Source organism: Lagopus leucura, unplaced genomic scaffold (genome assembly GCF_019238085.1).
Source record: "Lagopus leucura isolate 7727_CA_CO unplaced genomic scaffold, USGS_WTPT01 Super-Scaffold_760, whole genome shotgun sequence".
NCBI lineage: Eukaryota > Metazoa > Chordata > Aves > Galliformes > Phasianidae > Lagopus > Lagopus leucura.
Window position 1 is genome coordinate 6,676,958 of NW_024962257.1, and position 24,208 is coordinate 6,701,165.

At 38.6% G+C, this 24,208-nt stretch overlaps 1 protein-coding gene across 1 annotated transcript in view; it reads left to right on the plus strand.

Moving 5' to 3' along the window:
* Window positions 1-24,208, plus strand: part of RBBP6 (RB binding protein 6, ubiquitin ligase) — a 31,072-nt gene that overhangs the window by 1,330 nt on the left and 5,534 nt on the right. Inside the window, 15 exon segments of the mRNA XM_042863968.1 lie at window positions 6,030-6,129; window positions 8,703-8,739; window positions 13,329-13,373; window positions 15,782-15,870; window positions 15,992-16,088; window positions 16,872-17,011; window positions 17,887-18,059; window positions 18,752-18,855; window positions 19,207-19,237; window positions 19,240-19,546; window positions 20,632-20,725; window positions 20,826-20,904; window positions 21,003-21,060; window positions 22,257-22,622; window positions 22,979-23,080. Of these exon segments, the coding sequence (XP_042719902.1) occupies window positions 6,030-6,129; window positions 8,703-8,739; window positions 13,329-13,373; window positions 15,782-15,870; window positions 15,992-16,088; window positions 16,872-17,011; window positions 17,887-18,059; window positions 18,752-18,855; window positions 19,207-19,237; window positions 19,240-19,546; window positions 20,632-20,725; window positions 20,826-20,904; window positions 21,003-21,060; window positions 22,257-22,622; window positions 22,979-23,080 (1,822 nt within the window).

The window sequence follows — 24,208 nt, forward strand, 5'->3', positions numbered from 1 at the left end:
GCTTTTGGAAAATTTTTCCTCATGTTAAGGACTTTGCTCCAGGAAAATCTGTGAGTTTTGTGTGCAGTTGCTGATGCACTGCTGGCTTCACAGAACTGGCAGCCTGAGTGGACAGCTGTCTGATGCTGTGTTGTAACAGCTGGGTCTGTGTAGAGCACAGCCTTGGCACCTCAGTGTTAGATGGTAACAAAACGTGGTGCAGCCCAGTTATCACCAAAAGAAAAAACTAATTTGGTTTTGGATTCTGTTTGTTGGCTTGTTTGGAGGCTTTCCTGTTGTTTTTAACAGAATCTCCTTGTAGCAGGTGAGGAGAGAAGCAGAGAGCAAAATGCTGAAGGAAAAAAATTACTGATTTATGCACATATAAGTGTGCATCCCATAAAGTGTTACTCATATTCTTAATACTAGCTTTACAAAGGGTGTTTGTACTCTGTTCTCATACGAATCAGAATCCAGTGGAGAAAAAGTATCTGCCTCAGTAGGTTGTTAAGTGTGGTGTTGCCTGAAGGCAGAGCATCTCTTCAGAGAGCATGGCTCTTGTTTAAGGGCAGCAAGATTGTCTTCTGGCCCCCCTGCGTTGCTTTTAGGCCATTATGAGAATAAGTATAACTTGCAGACTTATGTATTAGAAGTTTGGATGTCTGTGGAAGTTTTTGTAGGGGTCATTTCCATTTAAAATAATAATAAATGTGGGGTTCAGAACCAGGCCAGATGCCAGTTATTTTAGTTTATGTACATACCCTTGAATTTAATTTTGAATTAATTGGATTCGGTATTTGAATGCACTATCAACAGAAGGAAAAATCAGACAAAGGTATTTTACCTGAATTGGATGCCTGGAGTTCTTGTATATGGACACAAAGTAATCATTTCTTGTGACTTCATGTACATGTGGGGCTTCTGACAGATGTTAAAGTGATGCTGGAAAGAATAAAGTGAAACTTGACTGAAGGTGGCCTGCTGGGTCTGATTTTTTTTATTTTTATTTTTTTTTAACTCATGTTTCAAAATTCAGTAGCTGTTAATTTTCATAATGGAAATCTAGAAATAAAAGCAATTCTAGTATAACCTAAAAGTAGTGGGGGAAAAAATGTGAAGGTAAACCTTAATATGCAGAGAAAGCAAAAAGGATGGTTAGGGCCCATTAAAAAAGCCTGTACTCAGGAATGGCACACTTAAATATCCACCTGATCAGAATTTGGTTGCAGTCTTTCGTAGCAGGTGTTCTCACCGTGTTATGAAAGAATTGGAAACTTCAGAACTCAAATTTCTTGAGTACTCTTTCCTAGCATAGAACCTTCTGACCCCAAAACACTTAGAGAATGTGCTGTGCTGCTCATCTGTCAAAATGCATTAAAATGAGTTATAAGTGAGTGAGCTGGTCGTGATGGGATGAACAGTTTTCAGGAGGAGAATCTCAGAACTGGCATCTTGCACGAGTGCAGTGCTGTAGCTTGTCCTTAGCAGCTTTCCTCGTGCCCAGTGTGATGTCTTCAAACTCATGCTCACTCTGAGATCACAGGTCTCACAGCTCATGTCTGTGTGTGGAATGTCTTCAGCAATTTGCCAACATAGCACTAAAGATAAGATACTTAAGCAACTTTTAAACCTTGTCCTTCGCTGTATGATTTTATGCTGCAGTGCTAGTATTAGGAATTGCTTTAGTTGTACCTCAGTACAATTCTTGGGTTGCTGTGCAGTGCTTGTATACAGAGCCCTCAGAAAGGATGTGGAGTTCCCTGTTGTCCTGGGTAAGATGAGGGTAAGTTATGAACCTAGTCAAGGTCTGGTGTGTTTACAGCAGAGTTCAGATGCAGTGCTTGTCTGAGTCAGCTGCTCTGTCACCAGCACGTCTGAGATCCGTCCTCTTTGTGGCTGTCAGCTGGATTAATGTCCCTTTGGCAGGTGCTGTGGGCAAGCTCAGTCTGATCCATCTTCACACTGTCTCCAGCATTGCTTTCGCTTTCTCCTCAGTGGCACGTTGAGATGGCGAGTGGTGCCAGCTGAACGCTGAAGCTTTGGGCAGCCTGTGTGCTCAGATTGATGATTATATGTTAGACTTTGAGTCATCCATTCAGGATCACGTAAGTGCTCTTATGAAGCATGGCACTTCACAACAGTGCTGCAAATGAAAGGTCTGTGAGCTATTTGACAAGTGAACTGGCTCATTAAATAAATAGTATGTCAGATGAGGTCATCAATACCTATTGTGGTGGATGCTGGAAACCAGAAATAGCAGCCCACTCCATTAGTCAGAGTGTTTCGAGGCAGTTTTTCAGTGCCAGCTACATAACTTATTTGCTTTTTGCAAAAGAAAAAATAAGTATTGATTAAAGTAGGGTTAAAAAGAATTGATGATGAGGGAATGTGTTTTGAAGTGCTAGGAAGAAAAAGCCCTATTTTCTTTTTCTTTTAGATGAGACAGTTTTGAATGTTAGTGGTGGTTTTCCTCTCTTTTCAGCTCCTTCCACCAATAGCACAGTGTCAGATTAGTGAGCTATCTAGGCCTAGCAGAGGTCATTTCACATAGTCTCATGTTATTTAAGAGTGCTTCCTCTCTGAGCTGTGCTCAGAAAGATGCAGTGCTGTCAGACTGAAACCAGTGGATTAAAACAGACCATAAAATGCAGTAAGAACTTAGAGCAACTCATTTATGGTATGCATGTGACTCAAATTACTAAAACTATCAGATTTTCAGTGCTTTATACTTTTTTTGCAGAAGGTTGCATGCATGAATGTGGCTTTTTAATCTGAAATCAGTTATTTTTTGACGTGTCTGCCTCTGTTCAATCCTTGAAACATCTCTTTCCCTTGAGCCTTTAAAGTATACTGTCGTCTTGTAGAATAGATAGCAAGTTTTACACTTATCTCACTTCTGCTTAATGCACAGTCCGTGTTTACCTTTGATTTTGGAAGTTTTTTGAACTAATTGAATTCCTTTTTTAATCACGGGTCAGACTGACTAAGGCCTGGTAGCCACTCACTGGCTGGCACCATCAGTAAAATGAGTTTGGAGGAGTCAACAATTTGCTTACCTGCTGCTTTGTGGAGAATTTCCGTTAGAGCTCTGCTTGTCAAGTGAGAGAAGTGGCCTTGTTGAGCGTGATGTCAGTGCTGGTTTGCAGATGTTCAGTCACGTGGTGAGGGAGGCTGTGCGGTGGCACTGCTCTGCAGATCCTGGGAGATGCCAGTTCAGTCTGAGCGCTGTTAGGCTGAGCTGGCTTCTGTTAAATTCAAATTGAACAAGTGCGTTTCCAGGGACTTGAGGAGTAGCTTCAGCTTTCATCCATTTCCTTTTTTAAAAGAGGTACATTTGTACTTTGCGTTGTTTTACTTCACTTTGAATGAAATTTCATCACCAAAATGCACTCAAATAGGAAAAACAAAAAACAAATAAACATACTGCAACTATTTGCTTCCAAGTCCTTTGGCAGATGTAACTCAGCTCATGCACCCAGCTGTAGGTAATTGCTCTTCCACCAATTCTCTGTCACACTGTCATGGTGACAAAGCAAATGGGATGAAATCCCAACTACAGATGTCAGAAGTGTCCTATGCGAGTGAAGTCTGCTTCACAAGGAGGTATTGGGGCTCTGTTGATCAGGTTAACTATGAAAGCACTGTTGACATCTAAGTATATTTGCTTTTGTATCAGTCTGCTCCTGGATGGCTGGAGCTCTTTCAACATGCAGACTGAAAGCAAGCAAGCGTGCATGCACACAAGGGTAGCTTATTCTAAGGGCTTCCATGTGTTGATGCTTCTCTTCTAAGGGTCAATAAATTGTCACAAATGACTGAAAGATGATTTTTTCACCCTTATGCAGCATACACCTTCTGTGTGTATTCGGATCGGTCTCTGCAGGCTTGCATAATTTATGGATAAAGGCATTGGCTGCAGGAGAGAACAGTTTAGACTGAATGGATTTATAATGGGAACAGAAATGAAGCCTATTTCCACTGTTGCAGAAAATTGTGCATTTAAAAAAAATGCAGTGTGTTTTTGAAGAGGGAAAGCATAAGGACTCAAAGGCAAAGCATGTGTTCTTGGAATAGCTTTGGCTGTCCTAATCTAGTGTGAAAATTCAACTCCTTTAGTGTTAGTTTGCTGTTTGTGAGCCTGAGGACGAGAGATTTAAAAAACTTCGGAGGTACCTCCTCATGGTATTCATTGTCTGTGGTTCTTCTGTCTGTATTTACTTTAGCCCGGGTTTTCCTGGATAATTTCCATGTATGTATAATGCACGTGGAAAGGAGTCCCTTCTTTCCTTTCAGCTGAGGTCTAGACAAACTCGGCAAGATCGATCAGCTGCCCCTTGTTCACAGTCCAGGAGAGGTGCAAAAATATGCAGTCTTCTGTAGAACTGCCAGTGTTTGTGTTTGCAACACGCACAGCAAGCTCCTGCTTTGTTGAGAGCCACTGTTGGTTGTCCTAGAGCTCTGAAATCTTCATCTGGTGGCTTCTAATGCAAACTCCTCCATTGGGAAGTCCTACTTACAAGCCTTTCGTCTTTGTAATGGTTAGATCTTCCTAGAGCTCTAAGGGTTGGTTTCAGGATGTGTAACTCCAGAAAAAGCTTCTGTTCTCATAGATGTCATTAGGAGTAGTCCTTTCTCACATGGTTGTAAATGACTGTGAAATTCAGTGGAAGTGTGCTGTTCAATTCCCTTGGGGAAGATCAGGAATTAATTTCAGCTAGTTGATTGTTCATTTTTTTTGAAGAAGCGATCTATCATCTGGAAACAGGAATAAATCTTTCAGAGTTGAAATGATACCCTCTGGTAGTTGTGTTTCAGTCTAAATGATGCCCCTTTTTCTAGGAGTAACGTGGAGCTGAAAAATGGAGCCAAAGTCATGAAATAGTCTGACTTTGTGTATGATCACTGGACAAAACCTCTGTGAGTGCACACGTGGCCAGATGCACAGAGCCTTTGGTTTTCTGATTTGTTCTGCAAAGGTCAATGGCTTTTAGTATTTAAAACTGTGGGTGGGTTGTAGGGAATGGCTGCTGACAATGCTTTAAAATAGTCGTGGCTGGCTTGTAGATGTTCCAAACAAAAAACTATTCTGGTGGAGAGACTTTGGTGTTTCATTGTTACTCAGTGTCTCAGATAGGATTGTTTGAGTCTTATGTAAAAGGTCAGGCAGTTTCCTCCTTCTCAAACAGCCAAGATGGTGCTAAGGGAGGCAAGGCATGGAGAGCTTCAGATAGATATGCTGTTTTGTATAAGCTTTTTTAAGTCTGCCTTTGTAAGTCACTTTGAGTTACTTCGCTCTGCAAAAAGTGACTGTATAGAGTTCACCCCTCTGTAGTTAATTAAGCTAGATAATGAGCTTAAGAACAGAGATACCACTATAGTTTGAGTCACTCCTGGCCTGTTTGTGAGAGTGGGCTGAAAAAGAAAAGTTTCTACAGTTTCTAGCAGCGTCAGTTTAGTTTCAGCTTAAATTTAAAACACTGAGCAGCTGAAAAGCTTGGTGGCTGTTGATCTGTTAAGATCCTAGACAGAGATGATAGATTCTGTTCTGTGTTCTGTGTCAGACACTAGCAGCCAAAATGAATCGGTTTATCAACTACAGAAGCAGTAGCTCAAAGTTGTCGTGCTTTAGTTGAGATCCTGTCTTATTACAGGGCAGAATAACTGGGCTTAAAAATTTGCTTTATGCTTGTGGGACTGCAGGGCTTGTTTGTTCTCCCAAAGCCTGTTGGTGTTGTAGCCTAACAGAATTAAAAGCAACCCAGTGTAGAAGGAATGAACGTGGTATGCTCACAGACTCTTTCAGTGACCTTTGAGACCATTTTGCTGTTAGCTTTCAGAGTAGCTTAAAAAAAAAAAGTTGTTGCTTACATTTGATTATCAAGCTTAAAGTAATGGTCTGCTTCAGAAAAAATCTTTAAGACAGTAACAGTGCAGATGGTACGTGTATGTTTCTGCTTCTGTATCTGTAATAGGGTGCTTTGAAACGTTATCAGAATACATATTAATATGTGCTCTTCTGATCTTTTTTTCTGCATTTGCATTTTTTTTAGAATACACAGATGATAATGCTCTGATTCCCAAGAATTCATCTGTAATTGTTAGAAGAATCCCTATTGGTGGAGTAAAAGCTACAAGCAAAACATATGTTATGTAAGTATACATAAAGCATTGTATTCTTTGTGAGATGTTTCTTCACTATTTGGATTGATATTAGTTACCTAAGGGCATTCATGTTGTGTGTTTATTTTTGAAGCTGCCATTATTTTTATCTTTGTAATGGGGTGGATTTTTATATACCTCTCCCAAAACAGAGTTACATTTTTAAGCCTGCCAGCAGCAGTGACTTTTGAGGTGTTTCTGTTGGCTTTGTTCCTGGGGCTGACTTCCTGAGACCCAAGATTTTAGATCCTGTTTCCTCTACACGAGGAAATTCCTTATTATTATATATATAACTCCATTTTACTGTGTGGTAGATATAAATATGCATGGTAGTGTAAATTTCTATTTTGTTTCCATCTCAGTAGTCTGCTTCTCAGTGCAAGACCTTACTTGCTATTTCACAAAGACAAAAATGCAAGATTATTATGGCCCAAACCTGGTATTTCTGATGCTAGTGGTAGAGGATGGAGCAAGGGTTACCAGTTGGTGAGCCTTGCAAGCAAGAAGTCTCATGCATAACTGATTCCTGTTAGTTTCCTTAAGACAATAACTGAGTCATGCAAGTGAAAAAGCACAATACCCTTAAGTTTACTGCTTTTTGTGGGGGTACCATGAAGGAATAGCTGAGGCTTTCCTGGCTTTAAACTCAGCAGGTGTGTTAGCATGCTGCCAAATGTTACTACTCAGCTTTCTGTTTTTACCTTAATTAAGCTGGTATCTGTGCTCCAGGTTTTCATCCTAGTATTCTTGGAGAACAGAGAATCACATGTGTTAATTATAATTAGATTACGGGATTGTTGCTGTCATTTATTCATTCACAGAGTCCAGTTCTGCATCAGCCTTTAGCATTGTTTGAACGTCACAGTTTTCCTGCCCTCCCAAAGATATCCCTGTCCACCACAATTAGTAGCTGTTATAACTTGTGGTTTTGCCTCACCCTTTTAACATTGATTCTCAGCAAATAAAGTTTACTGATGAGTTACATTTTGTCTCTAACAAACTCTACAGCAGCATCTTGGTACCCATGAAGTATTTGCAAGCAAAAAGGTTGAATTTACGTGGCTCTGCACGTGAACTTTAGTATATTACTGCCATAGTTGGGTTAGCTCTTTCAGATGCTGCCTGGTAATTCTGGGCCATACAGCCCTGTGCTTATGAACATCGCCTTGTTTTAGGGCTTAAGTACGTATGCCTAATGCTGTCTTGTTGGTGCATCCTCCATCTCTGGTTGGATGGCACCCCCTCCTGGTATCATCATGCTGCTCTAAAACTAGAGGACAGGTGCAGCTAGTATCAAAGATCTGAGAAATATCTCCGTGTGGGGATAGAGGAAGAGTTGTGCTGCTGTTTTAATGTTGAAAATTAACCAGGTAGATTAGCTTTCTGTCCCTTCACCTGGAAACGCTGCAGAAACCAGTGGCAGACTGGCTAAGTCTTGGGAGTTATGAGCACATGCTCTAATGATGGAGAGGCCTTTGTAAACGTTTTGCTCTTCACATAGTCTGTTCTTCAAGGTAAACACATAAAGAAACTGTTGAATGGTAATCTGAATATTTCCATATACCTCCTCATCTTTGGGGTATGCAATATGAGCCCCGTGGTTTTCTAGCAGTGGCAGGGAGCAGGAGCCTTTCCCTGAGTACATCAGTTCCACAGCAGCCTTCAAGTTGCTGCTGCTTGTGGGGCAGTTCCAGTGTTTGAACTGTTTGTGAATTATGTCAGATTCAGAAGCAGTGTGCAGGTATGGACCAAACAGTATGCGAAATCTCAGCGAGTTTTAAACATAGCAAATATTTCCTAAAATATCGTAGAGTTTTCAAGTTTATTTTAAAGCAAATTCTGGCAATTAAGACCTTTTTTTTTGTCACAGGACTCCTAAATCGCACAAAATGGTAGAAACTCCTTTCAGGTGACATTTCTACTACTATTCTTAGTCCATATAGAGTAGCTAACAAGTTCTAATATTTTGGCAGTTTCGTGGCAAATATAGCAGATATCTGAATGCAGTGCTTGGACTTCCACAAACAACCACAGTTCTAAAGACTGTGAAGCAGAAATTTTTGTTACTCCTTTGTCAGATAACTGACTTCTACATTATTGTTTTTTTCACTCGAGTAAATTTGCACTTGAGAGCGTGTAGACTGTAAGTGCTCTCTTTTAGAAATGAAGGTATTGTATCAGCCAACTAATTGTAACACTAGGGGTATATGGGTTGGCTGAAGTTGGCTTCATGTTTAGAATGTTATTTCAGAACACAAAGCTATAGTGCAGGCTTCATATTTTTGCTGCTTACAGAGCAGAGACAAAATGCCTGAGGACTTCTGCTTGCACTGTTACGTACCTGAAAATAAATCTGATTTATATCTGTAAATCTTAAAATGATATTTAACAAAGCAGGAATGTGGGTTTTTTCATTGTACTGAGTGTACGGAGGGAGAAGAGTTATGTGTAAATTTCTACTTTCACTGGGCTTTCAGAAGGTGACTTTTCAATGCTCAGGTTTTATGATCTCTTTGTACAAGTGCTGTTCCTTAAATTCTGATCACCTTTATTTCTTCTTCTAGAAGTCGAACTGAACCAGTGAGTGGAACATCAAAAGCAGTATGTAAAAACACAATCTCACACTTTTTTCTACACACTGCACTTAATTATAAACAATGTAGTCTTACATTAATTTTCCAAATATTAACTTAATATCTTTTCAATCAAAATATAGTATATGCTGTAAATACAATGTATTTGATTCAGAGTAGTAAAAACTGAGCAACGATATCATTTGCACAATTCTAATGTGAATATTGGTATTTGTGCTTAGTAATGCATTGTATTTCATATTGAACGTGCTAGAATATTTCCTGTATGACTTCTTGTTGTACAGATACTGTATGATCGGTTCAGATCGTGTAGGTTTGAGGTTTGCACAACTGAACATGGTGCCATGTTCTACATCTGTCTGTCTATAGCTAGTGATATGTATGTTTGTATAGGCTGTTGTGTGCTTTTTGTTTCTTGCAATAAAAATGTTTGGAGTGTATTTTTTGCCATTTTCACATTGTATCACTTAGTTTTTGTTTTTAAATACCTTTTTTTGCCTAATGGTTTTTGAAAATGTTGTCAAAAACCACTGAGAAACCATTATTGTTAAACTGGGTATTGTTTCTTACTTTTGACCTGGGGGTTCAAACAAATACCAAAACCAACATATCATATCCCGTGCATTTTCTGAGGACATTTCTGCACAGCTAAATAATTCCTTTTCAAGTCCTTGAACACTTGAGTGTTTGCTCCTAAAACTGTAATTGAAGTGATATTGTTTGGGCCCCTCTGAGTACGTGAATGTCTTGAAAAATCAACTTGAATTTGAGTATCATTGAATATCATTGCTACAAAGTGGTATTCTAAAGCTCTGCATTTGGACTTTTCACTTTATCTGATGAAACAGTTTAGTTTAATAGTTCAACTGTGAGTGAAAATGCCTGAGACGTGGTGTACAAATTTCAGCACGAGGTTACAGCCTGGTGCCTGTGTGGCTGCAGTCTGTGTTCATCTTTCTGAACTTTCCTTTGCAGTGTGTTTTTGAATTTGGGCGGCCTCCCAGCTGGATGCTGCTTTAATTTCCCAGCAGTTAAGCCTCTCTTTAGTATACCACCATTTGGAATTTACATTTGGAAAAGGGGCAGTGCTTTTCTTCAGGCTTGAAAACACACTGTTACTCTGTTGCTAAGATACAGATAAGTACACAAGGAAATATTTAACTGGTGATGACCTAGATATTGATTTGCCACTTGGGTCAAATATTATGTATTACTCTGAATTTCAATATAGTCCTTACAGTATAAGAATTACTGCTTGGTGGTTTTTGTTTTTCATCTTTAAGTATAACTGCTTTTTCTTCACTAGAATGGTGTGAGGCATTACACTAACCCTGGATCATTGGATCTGATCACTTTCTGAGTTGTTAGGATAACATAACCTAGAAATTCATAAACTCCCTGTCTGTGTTCTGTGAAGAATACAGCCTCTGGTTCTCTTGGAATGGTTTGCAATCAACTTCAGATCAAAACCTTTTTGTATGTAGGTCTAAAAAGACTTAAGTCTGAATCTGACATCCGTAATTCAATCCCTGATTGGTTTGAATTCCTTTTGTGACATAAATACCTCTCATTGTGAGTTCAAGTTAGCTTAACTGGGCCAGTGACCCTCGTAGTTAATGTAATGCGTTTACATAAACCACGTTTATAGTATTTGATCTAATTCAGATGGGTTTTTATTTCTTGGAAACAGTTATTTTTCTTTTTGTTTACTAGCATGTGTATAAACACAAACCACATGTTCATAAATAAAGTTAACATTCTTTTAGCCTTGTGTGTTCCCTGGCATGTGTGTATTGCATTCTTAAGTAGCATCTTACCATAAGCTAATGTAGATACCTCAAAAGAAAAAAAAAAGGTATCTGGAGTGTGTTGGGGGGCTTAGTGTAAGTTAGAGCTAATTGAAGTCAATGGAAGACAAAGCAAAAACATTTCCCTCTTGTTTGCTCCGACTGTGCCCAATTTGGGCTGTGGGTAGGCATAGGGAGGGTGGAAACCTCCTTGCATATATATATATATGTATATGCATATATAAAAATTAAAGATGACTTTAAAAGCACTGCATTGGCAGGGGCTTCTAGAGTTGGAAGTACAGTGAGATTCACTTCTAAAGGCAGCTCAGATTTTGTCTAATGATTTTTTTCTTGTTATTTGCAGTATGTACAGAATCACATATATTTAAAAGTAGAGCCTGGATCTTACTGTGGTAGGAATAAATTCCTGGGAAGCTCACTGGTTGCTGTTCAGCAGTAAGGCAAAGGCAGCAAAACTGAAATGAGTCAAAAAAAAAAAAAAAAAACCAACCCAGGATGCACAAAACCTTACAGCTTATTTTTCATTGTTTCTCTTTCATGATAGCAGTCATTCTTCACTTCCAAACGCGTGTTGTTCAATTGTTATTATAACCAAATAAAGGCAGTAGGTTATCTTGCTTTAGCATTAGTATTTCAGGGACTGCAGGAATCTCTATTTGGTATTTGGCCGTAGAGGCTGCAGAAATGCGCAGTTCTGTTTGTATTTTAGTGCCATGAAATACAGCTGCAATGAATTTGCAGTTCGGCTAAGTTCTCAGGTCTTAGAAAACCACTGTAACTTATATCTAGCATTCCAGCAGCAAGATTAGCCTTTTCCCTGTTTTCTGTCCCCTTTTCTCTTTACTTCATGTTACCTTCTCTTTAGTCTTCTGTAGGAATTGAGAGTTAATACATCTGACTGGCAACGCTGGGTTTTTTCCCCCGGTTCTCCTGCAGTACTACCATAGGGCTGTGCACAGGATCCCTGGAGGTGTTTCTGCTTGATTGACTGGGTGGCCTGGCAGCAATTAGTTCAGCTGAAGTGTAATGGGGAAAAAAATAGACAAGAATGCAGGATCTTTGGAAGATGGCAATTGGGCAAACAGACTGCATTACCTGCCTGCTGCTTTTGATAGGAAGGAGCATTGTCACCTCCTTAGGAAGTTAGACACTTGCCCGCAGGCCATATAATGCATCTTCCTAATAAAATACAAGAACTGATTAATATTCTGTGTGTTACTCATCAGTACTAGACCGTTCAATGTGTCATCAAATTTCTAGGCTCCATTAGGTAGTGTCCTTAATTTTTCATTTGCTCCCGAAAAATCACCAAATGATAGTGGCTAAGTTGTGCCTCCCATGAGAGAACACAGCTCTCTCATGCTTAAAGGAGTGGCTCATGGAGTGTCGTGCTTCTCAATACTCAGACATCCTTTTTAACCTGACTAATTGCAAAATCTTCTGAAAAGCAAACAGTGATTAACTAAAACCAGTGTTTCACTGGAGTGAAGATTTGTCTGCAGATAGCTATTTTTCCCCGCAATCTGCTAAAGCTGTTGCCTTGAATTCTTCCTCTCTGTTAGGTAATAAAGCTTATTTTTCAAGGAAGGGCTGTTTGTCTCTTTTCTGATCAGCTCATTGATCTCTCAAGGAGATCTGTTCAGTTTACGTGCTGAATTTTTTTCTACTGCTTTGAACTTAAAACATAAGTCAAATTTTGAGTGTCTTTCTGGCAATGCTTTACTAGTGTGAGCCTACTGCTGCTGTGGCATGATTCAAAAACTGGGAAAGGATGCTTTCCAGTAGTGGGAAAGCTACGCTTTGGATCTCAGTGAGCATTGTGGTCCATTATTAACTAGTGGCCTTAAGACCTGATTCCCTCAGGCTGATCCTGTAAGTAGCTGGAAGAGAGAAAAGTGGTTGCAAAAGAGAAAAATACTGTTATGTTCTTTTCATTATTTCCTTATTGCATGCTTTGTGTTTTCTTGCTTTTGTGCATTTAGTACAAGGCTGTTATTTGGAAACTATTTTTATCAGATAGTAGAGAAAATATTGAATTCTTACGCTTTCCAAACTAATTCATGTAGTGCTCTAATAAAGTAGTAGAAATCCGTTTTCATAGGTTATTCTGTCATGGTAAGCCCCTCTATTTCAATCATTCCATCGGGATTTTGTTTGTTAGGGTTTGTTTAGGCAGAAAGCTGTTAGATTGCTTTTGTGGTTGATGCTTTGGATTGATGTTTGGGTTTTGTGGGGTGTGGTGGGATTGGCCCCCCTCCTCATTTAGAAATAGTTCATGGCTCGGAGCTGATAGGCCTGTGCTTTAATTCTGTAGGCTGCCATTGTGTTCACAAGAGCTTAACCATGTGCGTTTATAAATGGTGAAACGTTGAGTGATTAACTTACAAATTACAGTGAAAATAAGTTTCCCCACGATGTTTCCTCCTCAAATAAAAGTAAATATTATTTTAAAAAATCCCTTCTAACTGGAAATTGACAGTTTCCTTACCTGTTTGGCTTTTATGCCCTTGCAAATGTTTGACAGGTATCTCTCTGAGGTACTCATGAGCGATAAGTTGATCTCAGTTGGGTTTGGTTGCTTTTGTTTCTTCTCATTAACCGTATAGACACCCTTAAGCTCTCGTTTGTTTGGACTTTGTTTTGAATAAATGCAAATTATATATTTAGTTGAAAATGCATCTTCAAGAGACGGGCAATATAGTGCAGGCTTTGACTACAGTAGAGGTTAAATGTTGCCATGTTTTGATTGTAGAACTTGAATATGTGTTTAATTTTTTGTGAACAGATTGATGACTCTTCTGCATCTATTTCTCTGGCCCAGCTTACGAAGGTATATATATATTCTTGTCAAGTATTAAAAAAAAGCGTTTGCTTCGTATTTTTAAATCTTCTGTTGTGATCTATAGTTGGCTTACTGTTGTAATTTGAAGAAATCTTTAATTTTTAATAAGATTTTTATTTATTTTAATTCTAAAACTGTGTGTAAATTTTGATACTATCCTGTAAAGAGTAGTTCCCAGTTTGGGAAGATGGAAGGGGAGTACCTTATCAGCCTCAACATAATGTTGCAGTATTACTCATCTTCAAGACACAAAGAAGAAGCACTTCAGAAGCGGTTTACCTTTTTTTCATACGTTTCGTTAATTTTTCGTTGGAAACTAACACAATTTTTACAGAAGAATTTAATTGGCTGTAAGTTATGGACATTCCAGAGGGCTTTGCAACAGCCAAAAAACGAGTGTTTCTGTCACATGGACAATTGCATGGCTATTTTTGAATTCCTAGTCTTCCTAGATACAGATCCATTCCTGAATGTTGCACAGTTTTATAAACTGTAGTATATCTAGTGGGCAACACAATCTAATTTGTTTGAACACAGACTGTAAATTGTGTAAATGTACCTAATTGTTTATAGGAATATACCAATGTGTATGTGTGGCATATTAGCAGATGTGACCTTCTGAAACTGTTGTAATGCCATGTTTTGCTATGAAACTGCTTGCATTCTTTGCTCAATAATGTGTACCTTTGTCTGGGAAAGCACTAGTGATTGCATTTTGAAAAGGCTTAGTGCTAGCCAATTAAACTGCTAGTCATCACAATTCAAAGATCAGAGGAGGCAGGGACTAATGCAGAGTAGCTGGAGTTTGTTCTTCTGACAATAAACGCTGGAGTTAACTTCCAAGAGAGACGTCTGCCCACTGGTAAATGCTTCCCTTACCCACTCAGAAAATAAGTTCTATCCATCTGGCCAAAAAACAAAAGCCCCTCCAAAAAACCACTTGGAATGTAGCCACCTAAAGAAATTGGTCTCCATTAGTGCTGTCCCTGAACATGTCCTTGGTTCTGTAAGCTCATGTCACGTTTTTTTCTAAAATGCAAGAAACTGTCCAAGTGTTGTACACACATTTAAGCTCTCAAGAAAGTCAATTTCAGAAAAGTACAGGAACACAAGGAGGCAGCTCCAAACTGTCACGTACCCTACCCTCTTCAGTGCAGACTGGCTTAGCGTGGAGGCAATGTGTTCACAGTTCTGTTTTATTTTCACTATGTATTAAATGCCATATTTGAATTTTGGTCTATTCCTACTAATGTTTTGTGGGTTTTGGGTGTGTTTTGTAAACCGTTTGGGTTCAAACAAATTAGGCAAGCTTTTGTAAAAGTTTTCTGTAAATGTTAATGGAAATGGTTTCATAGATGTCGATCTGTTAATGTTGAGAATAACTGTGTATGTGAAACAACCATTTAATAAAATGTTGAAACTAGTTGGTTGCTTTTGTGAATGAATGCATATAAAAACAGAAACATGAGTGGTTGATCTGAATGATAGGTGCTTGAAGGTCCAAATAATTTGCAGTCACTCCCTTAGACCCTGCTTGTATCTGGACTAGTGTATAACAAAACATTTTAACAAATACTGCTTTAAAAAATCAGCTCGCTTCAATGATGTGAAGATCTAGTTCTGTGTAAGGTTTATATTACATTTTGTAAGTTAAAAGGATACAGTGAACTGGGGGAAAAAAAGTCCCTACAGGTTCTACTTGCACTTAAAGCTCTCAGTATGAGGAAGATAGTTTGTTGGGGACGAGGTGCAGTTTGGACTCTGCACAGCACATGGTGGTCAAATTTCTACCAGAAAGACTCCATTGTCTTTTTAACATTTGTCTTGCTGAACTCCTAAAAACTTGATTCCTTTTAATGCTCCTCTGTCAGAACTTCAGCAAGCAGAAACAGCTTCCCCAACAGCAAGTCGTGTGTCCTTTTAACGCTGCAAAATGTAAGAAGTGGTTCCTTGCCAACCGTATTTCTGAATTGAATGTATGATGGATATCTTCTCCAAAATAGTCTGGAGCCTAAAAATCAATTTTAAAATACCAGATAGTGGTGGTTTGGGGTTTTCTTCTGTTTGTTTGACGCGTAGCTTCAGTCCACGTTATGTTGAAGAAATTTGGATTGGTTACACAAGTCTTTATGTAAGGTACAAACAGAGCCTAAGGTTTTGAGTGCCCAAGAATGTTCTTTTCAAGTAGATTAACAGGCGCATAAACATCATGTAATGGCATAAGGACTCCCCAGAACATCTTCAGGACAAATATATTTTATATAAGCAGCTGTTTTCATGCAACCTCAGCTAGAGTTGTGCTGCTCTTTACAGGATTGGATGAGTGGTGTTGTCTTTGGCTGTGTGGAATTAAATGTGTTTCTAATGTGTGTGTCAAATAATTACCTGTTAAACAGACTGCCAATCTGGCTGAAGCCAATGCTTCCGAAGAAGATAAAATAAAAGCTATGATGTCACAGTCTGGCCATGAATATGATCCGATCAAGTAAGTGTCGATAGAATCAAATCTTTGAAGATTGCAGAAAACTGTTATAGAATTGTTTGCTTTAAAGTGAGATACACATGCATACTTTTTTTTTTTTTTTTCCCAAAAAAACCTTTTTTAGTTACATGAAGAAACCGTTGGGTCCACCTCCACCATCATACACTTGCTTTCGTTGTGGAAAACCTGGTCACTATATAAAGAACTGCCCAACAAATGGGGTAAGATTGTGGCGGGCTGCTGGTGTTATTTAGTTGCTTATTTATTTGTTTAAACTTAGTTACTTAACAAATATATCGACATTCATTTTGAGTCATTCTTCTTAGGGTGAAATACAGAGCTGCAAGACAATATTGCAAAGCCCTTGAAACTTCAAGGGTAAAGATGGAATTATAAGCATAAAACTTCCTTCTTTTCCTCAGTAATAGGCTTTAAGTATGCCCACAGATCTTTCTTTGTGTATCTTTGTTTCTATTTTGATGCACTCCAGTTTGATTGGACGTTTTCCCCTGAACTTCAAATTTACGATGGCCATCAGTTGGTACTTTGCATTGCAAGGTGATTTTTCTGTTGACCCAATCTACTGAAGATTTGCATGTTGAGTATTCATACCATTTAACATTAAGCACTCGACATAGACTTGTAGGAGTGAATCAAACCTTCATACATAGATAAGGAATTTAAGTCTCCAGTGGCTGATTCAGAGCTCTGAAATAGACTCCTTCTGAGCAAGACCTTATTTCTGTCTTGCTGGAATGGTGAACTGGGGAATATTTAACCACTGGAATGTATTTCACCCCTGAGGAGCCGGAAGTTGTATGAATGTCTGTTAAGTTCAGAATACAGCTCAAACCTTTGACTATACTTAACAAAATGAATATTTCAGTCATGCAACCCTCACACCAGAGAAAAGGAGAGGATTAAAAGCTTTCATTGGTTAATCTTGGAAATGTCATTTAAGTGTGGCCCTTAGGATGAAGTGTCTGCATTTCTTTTCTTAACAGGACAAAAATTTTGAGTCAGTACCCAGGATTAAAAAGAGCACAGGAATTCCCAGGAGTTTCATGATGGAGGTGAAAGATCCCAATACAAAGGGTGCTATGCTGACAAACACTGGAAAATATGCTATACCAACTATTGATGCGTAAGTATGGGAGTTTCCAGGTGGACCAAAAAGCAAATGAGTCCGTATATAAACGCTTGAGTGGCAATTCAAACAAGTTGTTCAGCATCAGTAGTTGCAGGAAAGGATGCACTGTTGTATCTTGATCTCAGAGTGATGACTTCTCATAGTAAAATAAGGTGGTCTCACTGTTCATCCCTCTAGAATTGGGTTAAACTAGTTGTAAGCTAAGAATCCACATTTCTGCAAAGTATTTTGTTGGTGTTTACAATCAGAATTGTTCTCTTGAGAAGGTTTGATTTGCTCCTGGTTTGTGCTTCAAAGGTTTCTTGAAAGGTTTAACAAATAGCTGTAGGACTGAGATTTCCTCCCCCTCTGTCTATCAGATCTCACTTGTGAAGCAGTGAAGTTTTCTTGCTGGTATGAAATGAGAAAATACTAGTGTGTTCTGAGAGTAGTGTCTGCCTATTCCAGTTTTAGAAGTGTTTGGTAATGCTTCTGTTTTTCTGGTTTGGATCTTCTTTTGTAGAAGCTCCAAGTAGACATTTTTAGTTTAGAAAATGTAATTTCTCAGGGATAAAGTATATCCTGAGCCTACAACTTTGGTTTACTCTTTGGTACCGAAGTGGTGGATTCGCTACACATGATTTCCAACTGTCAGTGATCTTTCTAGTCTAGGCTAATTTCTTGTCTTGGTTGAACTAACAGTTGGGAGAATTCTCCAGAATGGATGGATACTCCCTCTGGTAGTGCTGTGGCTGTAGAAAAAGGTTTGATCACAAGGGTAATAATAAAGTCCTTTGATAAAGTCAAAAGCGTGGAAATGTTTGGGTTTTTTAACCTATATTCAAATTATTTTCTTTTTCCTTTCCCTGCCATCTCCTCCCTCCCTCCAGGGAAGCTTATGCTATAGGAAAGAAGGAAAAGCCTCCTTTCTTGCCAGAAGAGCCATCCTCCTCCTCAGAAGAGGATGATCCTATTCCAGATGAGTTGTTATGTCTGATTTGTAAAGATATAATGACAGATGCAGTTGTTATTCCCTGCTGTGGAAACAGTTACTGTGATGAATGTAAGTATTACTCCCACGTTTGTTAATTCAGAACGTCAAACATGATCTACTGATGGGAGAAATAGGAGCTAACAAAATTGGTTTTGTTACCAGCTCTGTTTAGTGCTGGAGTATGGCCTAATTAGAAAGGTATAAAGGGTGGGAAAAAAATACAGAAAGCTTTTGTTGTTCTGCAGAAGGATGAGTATGAGAAGTGTACTTATTTGTGCAGGTCATTACAGTGGTTGGTGCTGAATACATTTACTTTGTCTCCAGCTTTTTCTTTCATTATGCAGTGTTGCTATTATATATCAGAAGTCTTGACTTACTGTGAACTGAAACAAGTGGATAATTAGTTATTCAATCCAGAAGGTTAAGAACTGGTGAATCTGAGCTTACTGATGGTTTTTAGCAGTGTTTTTTTAGCAATGTTTTACTTTGAGGGTGGTTGACAACTCGCTGTAATAGGTAATGGGAAGAAGGACTGGCTGAAGTGGCATGGTGCAGCCCAGTCTGCAGCTTCAAATGTTACCATAAGTATAACAGCTATAGTTGTTAGCTGCAAATTCTATTTTTTATACTATACTTAGAGCTTTATGCCCTCAATTCAAGACAGTACTCATTAATCATGCTCCTGATTTTAGAAATGGTTACAATTTCCAAATTTTCTCAATGTGCCTAAAAATGATATTGATTGTTCTGATTATTCACAGGTATCAGAACGGCATTATTGGAATCTGAGGAACATACCTGCCCAACATGTCATCAAACAGATGTGTCTCCAGATGCTTTGATCGCCAACAAGTTCTTACGCCAGGTAATACGGTCACTTTTACACAAAGCCTCTGTAAGAAAAAAATCCTTTGTCAGAAGCTAAAGTGGAAGAGAGTAGTGATTTTTGTCTCCTTCGGCAAGGCTGAGTTGAGTAAGGCTAAATCTACTTCTCAAGTGCATTGTTACTACAGAAAACCAACAGCTCTTTAGTGGCAGTTGGTGAACTACATGCACTGTTTTGTTTTTTTTTACAATGATTGTCTTGCTTTGGGATTCAGTGCTAATGCTGAAGTCAAGAATTCTAAATACAAATACATTTACTGAATTAATTACACATGTAATTATACTCCTTGGAAGTTTTTGTTTTGTTGCTGAATTGTCTTTCCACCTCTAGGCTGTGAACAACTTCAAAAATGAAACTGGCTACACAAAAGGCTCCGTAAGATTCAGCAGCAACAGCAGCAGCCACCACCGCCACCTCCACCTCCACCGCCGCTAATGAGACAAACCATAACACGCAACCTGCAGCCCCTAATGAGGCCAGCAATTTCCAGACAGCAGGATCCACTGATGATTCCATTAGCTTCTCTGTCTTCTCACTCTGCTGCTGCCTTGGCCCCCGGTCAGTCTGTTGCAGCTGCACTACCAGTAAATCCATCTTCTGTCCTCGTCTCCGATCTCCCTCCAGCAGTGTCTCTGTCTCTCCGTGGTGAAAAGCCAGATGGACCTTTTCGGTGAGTGAATCTGTAGCTCAGCACAAACACAAAAGACAGCAAAGTGCTGAAGTTAGATTCTTCCTCTGAAGCCTCGTGGTGACTTACGTATGGATCGCTAATGGCAGTTCCCTGTAGCTGTATAAGTTCTGCTTCTTGTTTTTGCTTTGGATGAGGATACTTTAGATTGGAGTTGTGCCTCATCCAAGAACTTCTCAGTTTTTCTAGTTTGATTCCCTATCAGTGATTAAGAATGAATCCTGTAACAGGAGTTCTTTTCCTCAGCATCCCTTTAATTTAATGACAAGCAATTCCTAAAGTGATCATTTAGCTATCACGTGAATACTTTTTGAGTGCATTAGTTTTCCTGTTACTGAGGAGATAGTGTTTTCATGAAAAGTATACAAGGTCAATTACAGGTAAAATTAACCAGGTGTTTTCACGTTACTTTTTTCTACAGTAATTCTGTCATCCTTATTATGATGTCAGAATCACCTTCAGTAAAGCACAGTGCAGTCTGACTCGTACTGATTTGGGTAATAATTCTTTAAAATATTGTAAGTTTGAAGTGTTTATAAACATAAAAGTCAAAGTTTGCAATCCAGTGAAGTTGACTGAAAATATATTTAAACTAGGAACTATTGTTTAGGGTTTGTATCCTTTTGACTTTAAGCTTTGGATGCAAATAACTGCTCTGTCCAGAAGGCTGTCAGGCTCAGCTGTACTGTTGAGGTCAAAGGGTCACAATTTTAAGGAAGCCTCTGAGGCAGCTTTATGAACTAGTACATAAACACGTCCTAGAAGAATTTAAGTTCTTCTTGCATCTTCCAAAACTGAGTTTTAGTGTGTGGATTATAAGTACTCTAAGCCTTTCATTTGCAGCTAGCTTAATAAAACATTTTTCCCTTGAACTCTCTCTAGTTCAAATTGAATTCAGTACTTCATTTGCAATCAGCCAACTTTACATTTGTAAATCTGGTGTAGATTACTTTTTAATTTATTTTTCCTTTTACTCCGCCTTTTCCTACTTTGAACTTTGCATTTCTAGCAGCTCTTCAAAACAACGTATTTAAGTAAGAAAATTTGTTGGTTATTTTTTTGTCTAGTGATCCAGATATTATACCTCCTGCTGCTCTGGTGACAGCTGCTGAGCTTTCTAAATCTTCCTCTTTGGCAATCAGCAGTTTGTTGGAAGAGAAGGTAAATTTTATTTCAACAGACAATTGTATTTTGACCGATTTCTGCCTATTCTTGTATTTTAATTAATCTTATTTTCTAACAGTTTGCGTTTATTCACAAGGGCTATCAGGTTCCTGTACTAAGGCAACCAGCAATACCTAGTCTTCTGGGCCCACAAGGACAATCAATTCCCACAACTGGTAAGTGTCTGCAGCTTTAGAATTAAAAACCAACCAAACAAAAAAAAACACTTCATATAAACCTGAATGGATTTTTTTCCTTCTTTCCAATCCGAAAGGTCATCCAATGAGAATTGGTGCAATTCGCTCAGCTGGTGGCAGGCCAGGTTGGGAACTGTAAGTATATTCTACAGAAATTCAATATATTGTTGCTTGTAACATTTTGAATATGGCAGTGGCACATAACTTAGTCAACAGTTTATTTATAATGATATAAGTATATATATATATAAGTATGTACAGATAATTATATAAGTATATATATAAGTATGTACAGATAATTGTGGAGTGGTAATTAATGTTTAAATAGCTTTATTCGAATTAAGTCTAACAAAGGGGATCTGTGCTTCCAAAAAGATTGTTTAAGAGAAGGCTACGTTGCGTAATTGAAGAGGATGTGAAAAATGAACTCTTTTTGAGGAATCAGTGATTACGTATTCAAATTAAATATAATTAAAAGACCAGATGGAAAGCCCTTTGGCTGAATATTGTCAAAGAAGTTGATTTCATGGACATGACTCTCCAACACTATTTTTTTCAGCAATTTAGTTGATATATTAGTTAAACAAATTTCTGGCAAATTCAGTGCTCTTATTTTACAACTGTTTGGAGTTTTTTCAGTCCTCTCAAACAGCCAGACTGCTTTCTCTCACTTGGAGAGAGAGGAGTCCATTTTACTTACTAATCATAGTGTTAAGTTCTGTCTTTCATTCTGGTAAATATTTGTTATAGATAAATTTTAAGTATGCGTTACGTTTATAAAATCTTAAGGATAAATCAAAACAGAAACAAACATCTATCCTACAAATGAGGTAAAATCTCAGATTCAATAATAAGGAAAATAACGATTTAGGAACGAGGACAGGCCAAATGCATCATCGTGAGGCAACAACATAGGATGCCAATGTGGAAGATGTTAAAAGAAGTTGAAGAGAAGATTAATTAATATTTGTGCACTACTTTGAAGATTGGAAGTGTGAAATATTAGATGTTTCAAGGAGTGGCAGAGAAACAATGGGCACTTGTCGCATGGGAAATGGGTGTCTCTTTTAAGCATAGGCAGCCTCCATCTGTGGTTATGAAGATGAGTGTAAGCAGAGAAGACTGAGGGAACTGTTAGGAGCGTGAGGATGAGAAAATCAAGTATGTGGATCAGGAAAAGAATGTAGACTGAAATGACCAGAAGGCAGGGAGAAAAGCGCTTAATCTCAGAACGAGATGTGGTCACACTGTGCTCCTGCTTCATTTGCTTTCCTCTTTAAAATCGGGGCAGAGTGTAACAAACAGTGACACGTGTTTTTGGGTTTCTTTAGAAGTTCAAATCGAGGACGCCCGCATAGTGAACGTTCCCAAAGGACTCAGGCCCCAACACTACCAGCATCAGCACCAGTCTTTGTGCCTGTGCCTCCACCTCCCTTGTATCCTCCACCTCCCCATGCACTTCCTCTTCCACCGGGGGTACCGCCACCACAGTTTCCTCCTCAGTTTCCACCTGGTCAGCCTCCATCAGCTGGGTACCCTGTTCCCCCTCCAGGATATCCCCCAGCTCCTGCAAACATGTCATCAGCTTGGGTACCAACAGCAGTACCAACGGCTCATTCAAATACCATCCCAACGACACAAGCACCTCCTTTATCTAGGGAGGAGTTTTACAGAGAACAACGGAGACTTAAAGAGGAGTAAGTATTTGGCTCAGTGATTGTGGTGTTTTTCATCTTTGTATTTCAGTAGCAAATCGGACTGCAGTTACGCCTAAAGTGCATCTGACATAAGCCAAAATTACATGTAGAGCTTTTTCTTCCAATGTACATTTTCATTGCGGATGGTAAACGTGCAAAACTAAAGACAAATGTAACTCTAAAACTTTCCCTAAAACTCAGAGGAATTCTAAACTGTTTTGCGTAAATAGGATGCTCGCCTTTTGCATTTGCATGCAGTATACATTTTCTCATATCGGCCATGTTTTGTTTCTTGATGTCTTTTTGTAATAAAGGTCAAACTATAATTGTAATAAAGGTCAAACTTATTTTAACAGGGAAAAGAAAAAGTCCAAACTTGATGAGTTTACAAATGATTTTGCTAAGGAATTGATGGAATATAAAAAGATTCAAAAGGAGCGTAGGCGTTCGTTTTCCAGGTAACTGCTTTACATGTCCGTAATGGAGAAGCAGATTGTCTAGAAGAATCAGGAGGAGGTCCACTCCACCTCACTATCTTTAGATGGATTGGATGATTAAAGGGCTTAGCGTTGTTAGGAGTTTCATTTGAAGGTTGCTAGCTCAGATATAGCGGAGCACAGTTGACTTGTAATTTGGCAGCAGTTATTAAGGAGCAGGTGTCTCTTTCACTGAAGTATTTCTGTAACCATCCTTCACCTCCTGATGACCTTGAGGAGGCAAAGAGCTGAGTAGGTTTAGTAGCTGGATGTTCTCCTCACCCTATTGTGATTATAGCTATTACCTCGAAGCATTTGGGAGGAAATAAATGAGAGAAATTGTCTTCGTTTCCTCTTTTGTTTCTCATGTGGATACATGGAGAGATTTCAACCTGGACTGCAGACTGATGGCTTGTGCTAGTGTCTTGTTGACATTGATAATTTTTTCTTAGGAGTTAAAAGGTCAGATGTGCTTACAATGAGATCTCAAATTGCTGAAGGGCTTCTAGAGGAAGAGTGATGCTAATGAGCATGTGCAGAATAATGAGGAATAGTTATTTAAAAAATAGTCAAAGAAAAACTTGTCAAGGAGAATACTCAGGGTAGTTGATATGTTCTATCTCAAAAAATCACTTGGACAACAGCCTGAATAACTATCTATTAGTAATGTTATCAGTGCATTTCTTAGAATAATGGCATAATATTACTTTTAGATAAGACCTTATTTGAAACAGTGTCTTTAGCCTTGGTTAGAGATACTTTTACTAGAACATCTGGCTAGAAGAGTTGATTAAATTTTGTGGTGTGTAACCTTGCAGTACAAAGTATTCCACGTCCTGTATAGATTTACAAATAAACAGTGAAGTTAAATTAACTAGGTATTTACTTTATTTAGGTATTAACTGGTATTTTAAAATTGGGCTTTACTGTCTTCAGTTGAATTCATATTTTCTTACTGCTTCGTACTGTACTGTAGCTATTAAGACTCGCTCGTTTTGCGTCTTACTACAATATAAGTTGTACTTCGTGTAGTTGCTAAGTAGTGCTAAAGTAATTGTGCATTCATGTACCAGTAGAGGTCAGCATATTCCAACTTAAATATATCAGTAG